Consider the following 11,379-nt stretch of genomic DNA (forward strand, 5'->3'; position numbering starts at 1 on the left):
ATGGACAAACATAATCTAACAGTGCTCAATGAATTCATTCTGACGGGAATCACAGACCTCACAGAGCTGCAGGCGCCATTGTTTGGGCTGTTCCTCATCATCTACATGATCTCAGTGGTGGGCAACATGGGCATCATCATCCTCACCAAGATGGACTCCAAGCTACAAACTCCCATGTACTTTTTTCTCAGACACCTGGCTATCATTGATCTTGGTTATTCAACAGCTGTGGGACCCAAAATGCTAGTCAATTTTGTGGTCAATGAAAACACAATCTCCTATTATTTTTGTGCTATACAGCTAGCTTTCTTTATTATGTTTATAACTAGTGAATTTTTCATTCTGTCAGCAATGTCCTATGACCGCTATGTGGCCATTTGTAACCCTCTGCTCTACACAGTCATCATGTCACAGAGGGCGTGTTGGGTATTGGTTTCAATCACCTATCTCTACAGCACATTTGTTTCTCTTCTGGTCACCATAAAGATTTTTAATTTATCCTTCTGTGGCTACAGTGTCATCAGGCATTTCTACTGTGATGGTCTTCCCTTGGTATCTTTGCTCTGCTCAAACACACTTGAAATCAAGTTAATCATTCTTGCCTTAGCAGCTTTTGATTTGATGTCATCCCTCCTAACAGTTCTTGTTTCTTACATACTGATCATTGTAGCCATTCTCAGGATGAACTCAGCTGAGGGCAGGCGAAAGACTTTCTCCACCTGTGGATCCCACCTGACTGTGGTGGTAATGTTCTATGGGACTTTAATCTTCATGTACGTGCAGCCCAAATCCAGTCATTCCTTTGACACTAATAAAGTGGCTTCCATATTTTATACCTTGGTTGTTCCCATGTTGAATCCCTTGATCTATAGTTTGAGGAATAAAGATGTAAAATATGCCTTACATAGGACTTTAGGACAACTATGCAATTTATTTTCTCAAAGGTTACTATATTATATGATTCATAAATTATGTCATGGGCTTTAAACTTTTTTTCTGTGTGCCTCCAGAGGGGATAGCAAGCACAAATGCACAGATTAGCTAAACATATATTTCTACCTTGCCTTCTACCACTCTACTAAGAGCTGTAAGTAGATTAATAAACAGAACAGTAAAAAGTATTGCCTTCCTTGAGCAGGAATGATGCACTATAAGCGTAATAATTAAGAAATTTTATAGCTTCTTAGAATGTGCTAGAGGGTGATAGATTTTTCAAAAATAAAAGAAGATTAGTGAATATATTGAGTAGGACAGTGAAATTGTAGTAGATACAGGAAGAGTTCCAAGTATCTGGTGTTTTCCTCATCTAGTAGGAAAAAAAATGTAGAAAGTATGTGTGTGTGTGTGTGTGTATATGACTGCACATGCACACCTTCTGTTTTATTTCTTATTCTCTGCCCTGGTGTGGCTCATTCTGATTGGAAGAAGGCTCAGTGCAGTGGGATGATACGAAATACCCAGCCATCTGACTTTGCTCAAATGTCTGCTCTCTCAACCTTGAAATTCCTCTTTCATCATCAGTGTCTTTACTTTCATATGTGAACCCTTAGAACATGTTTACTTTGTTACTATTTGTTATTATTATATTGTAATATTAATATAAAGTGTAACAAAATAAAGTTATTATGTTCAAGAGGATCATCTCAGTATCTGGTTTTTGTCCAAAGCAGCCCGTTTTGTCTGTGTCAGTGGCTGTATCAGTTAAGATAAATTTACTGAGGCCAGCCATAGAAGTTTCCAGAAGTTTTCATTTTTTCTGTCCTGGATTGATATTGCTTCCTGATTGTGTGTTTTGTCTCATAAATTGTTACCCTTATCTCTCCAGAAAACAATAATTACCCTTATTTAGAAGTCATTTTCTAATTATATATCCTTGTATAAGAGGCCTGTACAAGGAGGGATATGATATATTTCCATGTATGTAGAGACTAGAAAACACATGAGAAAAATATATTTTATAAAGAGGATATCAAAATGGAAATTTAAATTTAAAATTCACCCCTTCCCAACCAGTCCAACTGGTTTGACTGAGAAATAATTTTAAGTGTTTAGGGAGAAAAAAAAATTAGCTAATTCTGCACAAACTTTCCACAAAACCTAAGAGAAGGGTATATTTTCATTTTTATGTGAGGATAGCTTTACCCTGATTTCAAACTCAGACAAAAGCATTAAAAGAAAACAGCAGAATACATGTGTGAAAAACCTAAAGGAAAATTTAAGACATTGAGCCTGGCCATATGTAAAGGTAATAGTACATTAAATTAGGTGTGCCCCAGGAATGCATTGTTAGTTTTACATCAAAGTATCAATTAATAACATTCACCATAATTACAAATTAGAAATGGCAAAGAAAGTCATATAAATAGATGTAGAGAAAATAGTGTTTAAAATCCCAATAATTGTGATAAAGTTTTGGCCAAATTAGTATAAAAATGGAGCTTCCTTAAACTGATAGAGGGCACCCATGAACAACCTACAGCTACCATCATACATGGTTTGAAAGACTGAGTACATTCTCAGTAAAACCAGGACCAAAACAAATTACTCTTTCCAAATCTATTCCACATTTTAGTGGAAGTTCTAGGAAATACAGTAAGTCAATAAAGAGATAAATAAATAAAGGATCTAGGTTGGAAAAGAAGAAAGGAAAGTTTGTTTATTGGTAGATGACTTTTTTTAATGTAAAAATCTAATAGAGTCTACAATACAGTTATAGGACTAAAACGTTAACATTTAGTGATAAATTTACTTTCAGCTTATTAGTTTTTTTTTTTTTTAAAGGCTGTTTGGATTTTAAGTGGGTTTTCAATGACTCTATAGATACATTTGGGAATTTCATCAATATAATACCAAAAGCAAAATCCATAAGAATTTTGACCACATAAAATATTAAAACTTCTCCTCTTTAAAAGACACATAAAAACAAGTTCTTTTCTGGGACATAACATTTTCAAATAATACAACTCATAAATGGCCTATGTCCATAATATATACTCTCTCCCCTGCCCCCACCGCTCAGTTGCCATCAAGTTGATTCCGACTCATAGCAACCCAGTTTCAAAGAGTAGAACTGCCTTACAGGGTTTTTAAGGAGCAGCTGGTGGATTTGAACTGCCAACCCTTTGCTTAGCCACCAGTTCTTTAACCACTATGTATCAGGACTCCATAATATATACAGAGAAAGGTCTCAAAACTCAAAAAAAAAAAAAAAAAAAGAAAGAAAGAAAAGAAACAGTCCACAAAAATTCCCATAAAAATAAACATTCACTTATCCAAAGGACACATACAGTTGGTAAATTAGGCACATAAAAATGTTCAGTTCATTATTCTTCAGTGAATTTCAAGTTAAAACCCTAATGACATGTCTCTATACATCTATTAGAATATCAGCTGTTTGGTAAATGTGTGGAGGAAATGGAGCATTCATAAACTGTTAGTGGAAAATTAAAACGGTGCAAATACTTTAACAAATAATTTGTTTGAAGCTTCAGGGTCTTAAAAAGATGACTATAGTATTACCATAAAATTTAGCCGTTTTACTCATATCTACCCAAGAGAAATGACACACTTTTCCTTATAAGGAAATGTATACAAATGTCCATGACAACTGTATCTGTAATAATCAAAAACTGGAATCAAACCAAATGCCTCTCTCCCTGAGGACGGACAAACCGTGGTCTATTCCCGCAAGTCAACACCACTCGGTAATAAACCGCTGAAATATTGCTACATGCAAATATAGGGATGAAAAGCACAAATTGATAGATTGGACTTTGTCAAAATTAAAACAACCCACACTTAGACATTTATCCCAGAGGAATGAAAATTTATGTTCATGCAAAAACCCTTAACAAATGTTCCCAGAAACATTATTTATAATAGCTAAAAACTGGTAACAACTCAAAATGTCCTTCTGTGGGTGAATGAATGAATCCAACTTTACTAAACCCATTCATGAAATAACACTCAGCAGTAAAAAAGAGCAAATTATTGATGCACACAGCAGTGGGGATGGACCTCCATGGAATCAAGTGAAGTTAAAAAAGTCCATCACAAAAGGTTGGTGTTGTTAACTGCCACTGAGTGACCCCAACTCATGGCGACCTTATGTAAAGCAGAACAAAACATTGCCTGAATCTGTGCTGTCCTCACCCTGTAGGACAGAGTAGAACCGCCCCACAGAGTTTCACTATCATTGGAATGTGTGAATCCATTGTTGCAGCCACTATGTCAGTCCGTCTCATGAAGTGCTTCCCTTATTCTCGCTGGCCCTCTTCTTCACCGAATATGATGTTCTCCTCCAGCAAATGGTTCTTCCTGATGACATGCCTGAAGAAAGAAAGTCAGACAATGTTCCGTTGGAGGTAACGAAATATATACCACTAAAGAATTTTTGTTTTGTTAAGTGTCTTCGAGTCGTCTGTGACTCATAGCGGCCTATAGTACAGAGTATAAATGCCCCATAGAGTTGCCTAGGCTGTAATCTTTATGAGTGCAGATGGCCAGGTCTTTTCTCCCCGGAATGGCTTGTGGGTTCAAACAGGCAACCTTTCAGTTAGCAGTGAGTGTTTAAACATTCTACCACAAAAGAGCCTTCCATTAAAGAATAACCCCCCCTCCAAAAAAAAAAAAAAAAAAAACCACCCGTTGCCGTAGAGTGGATTACGACTCATAGCAACCCCATAGGGCAGGGTAGAACTGCCCCATAGAGTTTCCAAGAGGCACCTGGTGGATTTGAACTGCCGACCCTTCGGTTAGCAGCTGTAGCACTTAACCACTAGGCCACCAAGGTTTCCCTATTAAAGAAAAGGCAAAAAAAGAAAAGAAAAGGCTATATTACAAATATTTGCAATGACAAAATGCAGCAAAAAGATTTATAGCACAGCAAATACGTATTCATGGTGAAACATTACACACAAAATATCACACTTGAGGAGGGTGTGTTGATATGGTAGAGCATTATGTCAAGCACAGCAGAACATGTATCAAGGCGAGAAAGATGTTTTGGAATGAGGATTGGAAACAATGAGAAACATATAGTAGTGAAATATGTTGGAAAATAAAACAAACAGGCAAAAAACTTCAATAGACAGATAATGGAAATTAATTATGAAATGAGAAACAAGGCTAACATTTCTGTTACTGAGGTCAAAAAAAAAAAAAAAAAACCCGAACAAATTAGCAATAACAGCAACAATAGCAATAGCAAACAAGTGACACCTCACATATGCACAATGCATTAATTTTATTGAATTTAAATCTTTTAAATAATGCAATAAGAAAGTGTTTAAGCAGTACTTCACATTGTCATCCATTTGAAGAGACCACTGCAGAAATGGGGAATATTGATAGCTTTGTTTTATAGATACAAGGTATTAATCCCGATCCTTTGGTGGTAAAAATGGAAAGTTAGCAAGGAATAAAATGTAAGAATAGATGAAATAGATAAACACAGGTGTGCATACACACTTCAGGAAGAAAAACTTGCTCACTGGTGAATATAAATTTTCCTGGACAATTAACAGACAACCCCCAGGTATTTTGTCTAGCTTTCAAATGCTTCAGGAACCAACAACAAATTGCTTGCCATCTCCTCAGGGAGAATCTCCAAGGCTGAAAAAAAGGCTTTAAATTGTTCTCGCCATGCCATGTTAAGAATCACATGAGAGAGTCAAGACAGAGGCTTCGTTACAGGTAAAAAGATAGACTGTTTCCATATTTTACCCAAATCCAGAAGGTTTCAGTGACACTTACAGGGTCCTAACTTTATTCAATGGCAAATTCATCACAAAATATCAGGATTTCAGATTCAGTTCTATGTGCATTCTCCCCTCCTTTTTCTTCAAATTATTTTTTTCAAATATTCTCACTTTGTTTCAGAGATTAAGTGCTCGTAAGCATCTTTGAAACATTGTCATTATATGGCTCAACAAAACACGATATACTTGATATTTGAGAGCTGTTTCCCAGCAACATAAACACATTGAAATACTTATTTCTAATTTAACTATTCAACAATCCCAAAAGGAAGTGGTCATTTTGAAGATGTGGATAAAGAGATTAAATACCTTATTTGATAACCTACAGTGGAGGTATAACAGGGCCTATAGAATTAGTCAATGTTCAAACATTTCAGGAGGTAGCATATAATCAGGAACTGATAGATCGATTGAGATGTTTCAACAAACGGAGGCAGCCCCGGAAGTGCTCACTTGACTATACCAAGAAATTTGGAAGACAGCTACCTCACCAACCGACTAGAAGAGATCTGTATGTATGGCTATTCCCAAGAAAGGTGATCCAACCGAATGTGGAAATTATAAAACAATATCATTACTATCATATGCAAGCAAAATTTTGCTGAAGATCATTCAAAAATGGCTGAACTGCCAGAAATTCAGGCTGGATTCAGAAGAGGTTGTGGAACCAAGGATATCATTGCTGATGTCTGGTTGAAAGCAGAGAATACCAGAAGGATGTTTACCTGTGTTTTATTGACAATGCAAAGGCATTCGACTCTGTGGATCATATGAAATTATGGATAACATTGCAAAGAATGGGAATTCCAGAACACTTCATTGTGCTGATGAGAAACCTGTACATAGATTAAGAGGCAGTTGTTTGGACAGAACAAGGGGATAGTGAGTGGTTTAAAGTCAGGAAAGTGTGTGTCAGGGCTGTATCCTTTCACCATACCTATTCAAACTGTATGCTGAGCAAATAATCCAAGAAGCCGAACTATATGAAAAAGAACAGGGCATCAGGATTGGAGGAAGACTCATTAACAACCTGCATTATGCAGATGACACAACCTTGCTTGCTGAAAATGAAGATGACTTGAAGCACTTACGAATGATGATCAAAGACCACAGCCATCAGTATGGATTGCATCTCAACATAAAGAAAACAGAAATCCTCACAACTGGACCAATAAGCCACATCATGATAAATGGAGAAAAGATTGAAGTTGTCAAGGATTTCATATTACTTGGGTCCACAATCAACACCCATAGAAGCAGCAGTCAAGAAATCAAAAGATGCACTGTATTGGGTAAATCTGCCGTGAAGGACCTGTTTAAAGTATGGAAGAGCAAAGATGTCACCTTGAAGACTACTGTCTGCCTGACACAAGCCACGGTATTTTCAGTAGCACGATATGCATGTGAAAGCTGGACAATAACTGACACCTTTGAATTGTGGTGTTGGCAAAGAATATTGAATATACCATGGTCTGTCAAAAGAATGAACAAATCTGTCTTGGAGGAAGTACAACCAGAATGTTCCTTAGAAGCAAGGATGGTGAGACTGCGTCTTACATACTTTGGACATGTTGTCAGAAGAGATCAGTCCCTGGAGGACATCATGATTGCTAAAGTAGAGGGTCAGCGGATAAGAGGAAGGCCCTCAATGAGATGGGTTGACAAAGCGACTGTAACAATGGGTTCAAGCATAACAAGAATTGTAAGGATGGCTCAGGACCAGGCAGTGTTTCATTTTGTGGTAAATAGGGTCTCTGTGAGTCCGAACCGACTTGACGGCACCTAACAACAAGAACAAAATACCTGCATGTGTCCATCACCGGGGTTATTTCCCTGTATAAAGGCAAATAATCCCCATTTTTTTTTAGGATCTGGTAGATTTTCCTTGTGTTCAATACCTGTCAAGTGTACTGTTTCACTCTATCTCCTGTGGTAGAAGGGCTTTCATAGGACTATGTGCTGAAGTAAGGCATATTAAACACTTCCCTATATTTTGGGAATTTTCACTTTAGCATTTTTATAATGTAATTAACATGTGTATTATAATTTTTTAATCTCCTTATGTAGTTGTCATTATATAAATGACATTAGTAACCATTCATATATGGAACACCTAAAATTTTTAAATTTCTTTATCTTTAATTCATCTATGTACTTGTATGTGTGTGTGTGTGTGTATATATATATATATATATATATCTTTATGCATATCTAAATTTGGAGCCCTGGCGGCACAGTGGTTAAGAGCTCTATGGCTGCTAACGAAAAGGCCGGCAGTTTGAATCTAACAGTTGCTCCTTGGAAGCCCTGTGGTGCAGTTCTACTCCGTTCTGTAGGGTCGCTATAAGTTGGAATCCACTCAATGGCAACAGGTTTTTATATTTAAATGTTTATGTATAAGTGTGTATGTATCTATATCAGAGTTTCTCAACTTCAGCCCTATTGACATTTTGGACTGGAAATTTTGTCATTGTGGGGAGTTGCCCAGCAAATACTAGAATGTTTAGCAACATCCCAGGCCTCTATGAGATAGTAATAATACCCTTCTCCTAGTTGTGACATCCCAAATGTCCCAGACATTGACAAATGTTCTTTGGGAGCAAATTTTTCCCAATTTATAACCAATTAGCTCTCTCTTTCTCTCCCTCTTTCATCGCTCCCTATCCTTCTTCCTCCATCTCTATCTCTATGTGTTGTGGTTAGGAGCTGGGGAGTCAGTTGTGGGAGATTGGTTTACCTTTAAATACTTACATTGGAAATTTGGATTTATCTTATTTAGTATGCTGGCTTTGTATACCGAAAATCTACCAGATAATACTGCAAAAGAATATTTGACTATGCTGATGTCTCTATCTGGAATAGGTTTCCTGATGGACCAAGATGGACAAGGACAATCTAACTGTGCTGAATGAATTCATTCTGATGGGAATCATAGACCGCCCTGAGCTGCAGGCTCCATTGTTCAGGCTGTTCCTCATCATCTACGTGATCTCAGTAGTGGGCAACTTGGGCATCATCATCCTCACCAAGATAGACTTCAAACTGCAAACACCCATGTATTTTTTTCTCAGACACCTTGCTATCACTGATCTTGGTTATTCAACAGCCGTGGGACCAAAAATTTTGGTAAATTTTGTTGTGGATGAGAACACAATCTCCTTTTATTTTTGTGCTACACAGCTGGCTTTCTTTATTGTGTTCATAACTAGTAAACTATTCATTCTGTCAGCAATGTCCTATGACCGCTATGTGGCCATTTGTAACCCTCTGCTCTACACAGTCATCATGTCACAAAGGGTTTGTCAGGTGCTGGTTGCAATCACCTATCTCTATAGCACATTTGTTTCTCTTCTCATCACCATAAAGATATTTAATTTATCCTTCTGTGGTTATAACGTCATCAGTCATTTCTACTGTGACATTCCCCCCTTGTTCTCTTTGCTCTGCTCAAACACACATGAAATTGAATTAATCCTTCTGGTCTTAGTAACTTTTGATTTGATTTCATCTCTCCTAATAGTTGTTTCTTACCTGCTGGTTCTTGTAGCCATTATCAGAATGAACTTAGCTGAGGGCAGGTACAAGGCCTTCTCCACCTGTGGATCCCACCTGACAGTGCTGGTAGTGTTCTACGGGACTTTATTCTTTATGTACATTCAGCCCAAGGCCTGTCACTCTTTTGACACTGATACAGTGACTTGCATATTTTTTACTCTGGTTATTCCCATGTTGAATCCCTTGATTTATAGCTTGAGGAACAAAGATGTGAAAGATGCTGTACTTAAGACATGGGAAAAAATAAGCAATATATTTTCTAAAGTTTGATGTAACATATGGTTCCTACAAATTACATTATTGACTTCAAACCTTGTCTGTGTTTGCTCCAATGGAAATAGCGAGCAGAAATATATTCAACATATATTCATAAATTGCCTTCTATGTGCCAGTTACTCTTCTAAGTGCTGTAAATGCATTGATTAACAAAACAGAATATTTGCCTTCCTTGAAGGGGAGAGATGGGTCACAAACATAATAATAATTAGGTAAAATTTATAGCATAGAAGAATGTCTTGGGGTCCTATGGAACAGTGGTTAAAGTATTTGGATGCTAACCAAAAGGTCAGTGATTCAAAACAACCAGTCACTCCATGGGAGAAAGAAGTGGCAGTCGGTTTCCATAAAAATTTACATCCTTGGAAACCCTATGAGACAGTTCTATTCTGTCCTATAGGCTTGCTATGAGATGGAATCTACTTGATGGCAGTAGGTTTAGCTTTTATCAGAATATGTTAGAAACCATGAAATCAGGCAAAGAGAGTGGATATGCTGAGTAGGATTGGGAAAAATTACTACGTACAAAAGTGGAGTTACAAAGATTCTGTTTTTTTTTTCAACTCTTTAATAAACTTTGCAATGTCAGCATGTGTTTTTGTGTTTGTGTGTATGTTTGTGTAAGCCTTTGTCTTCCTTTTTATCCTTCCTATTCTTTTGAGGGGTGTATTAGATCTGGACCAAGTTACAAGGAGTCTCAGTGTGTGTGATGATTTAAAGTACTCAGTTATCCGAATTTACTCAAATGTTCCATCCCAGACCTTGGAGCTCCACTCTTAACTGGTTAAAGCCTTTACTTTTACATGGACATCTGTTAACTCAACATACCTTGCAACTTAGCAATCCACAGGGTCAGCTCTGCATCTGACTTTGTTTTAATCAATCCATTTTGCCTATATCAGAATATATATCAATTAAGATAAATTTCTTGATGGCCACCCTAGAGTTTCCTGGTTTTACAATTCTTTCTTTACAGGTTGTTCCTATTAAATAATCATATTTTTTGCTTCATGAGTTTTTACAGTTCCTTATCTGTATGATAAAAAAAAAATAAATGCTCGTTCAATTATTTTTTGCTGTTTCCTTGGACAACAGGATATTCTGTGACGAATTAAGTTTGCTGCCTTCTTTCACAGCTTTGGTATTCCTAAACTTTGGTCAATGTTGATTATGCACTATATTTTTATTCACCCTGTTGTGAGAAGAAAACAGAGAGTTAATCCCATAGTTTGCAACATGCTGTATTTTCAATTTAAGTAAGGTCTGTTAAGTAGCAAGGATATAGTTATCTTGCCTTATGGACAGTAGCTGCATGTTATTTCTCAAATTTTTCCAGGTATTTTTTTTTCCTTTAAAATTTCTAGGATTTTATTGAAGCTACTAGAATCTAAATTATTTTCTTGATTCACAGTCATGAAATAAAATCCACTTTGAAGCCAATGAAATTTAAATAAAAATAGTTAATTAGAATCTGAGAAAAAGGTGCATGTTATATTGTCAAGTGAACATAAATATTTTTAAAGGCTGAAGTAATTTGAAGGTTAAGATGGTCATGAGTGCTACCAGGTAATAATATTTTACACTTATTGAATGCTATATTATAGTCATTCTTCAGGTTTTAATTAATTTAATCATCACAACAGCTCTGTGAGGTGAGTTCTATTAATATTTACGTTTTTAGAAGATAAAATGGGGTTTCAGAGAGGATACATAATTTACCCAAGTTCAACTCATCAAGGATAAATAAGTGTCCATGTTCACAGAGGACTTAAGCATTACAGTCAAGTTT

General features: G+C 36.5%; 2 protein-coding genes across 2 annotated transcripts; both read left to right on the plus strand.

Annotated features, from left to right (window-relative positions):
* Nucleotides 1-987, plus strand: LOC126080510 (olfactory receptor 8K3-like). Its single transcript, XM_049891715.1, has one exon. It carries the CDS (start codon nt 1-3, stop codon nt 985-987), a length of 987 nt encoding a protein of 328 aa, XP_049747672.1.
* A 7,652-nt stretch (nt 988-8,639) lies between these two features.
* On the plus strand, nt 8,640-9,584 carry LOC126080512 (olfactory receptor 8K3-like). Its single transcript, XM_049891716.1, has one exon. It carries the CDS (start codon nt 8,640-8,642, stop codon nt 9,582-9,584), a length of 945 nt encoding a protein of 314 aa, XP_049747673.1.
* The last annotated feature ends 1,795 nt before the right edge of the window (nt 9,585-11,379 follow it).

Source organism: Elephas maximus, chromosome 7, assembly GCF_024166365.1.
Source record: "Elephas maximus indicus isolate mEleMax1 chromosome 7, mEleMax1 primary haplotype, whole genome shotgun sequence".
Taxonomy (NCBI): domain Eukaryota; kingdom Metazoa; phylum Chordata; class Mammalia; order Proboscidea; family Elephantidae; genus Elephas; species Elephas maximus.

Excerpts from the sequence above, each read along its gene's own strand:
- LOC126080512 (XM_049891716.1), top strand. The coding sequence starts at position 8,640 with ATGGACAAGGACAATCTAACTGTGCTGAATGAATTCATTCTGATGGGA.
- LOC126080510 (XM_049891715.1), top strand. The coding sequence starts at position 1 with ATGGACAAACATAATCTAACAGTGCTCAATGAATTCATTCTGACGGGA.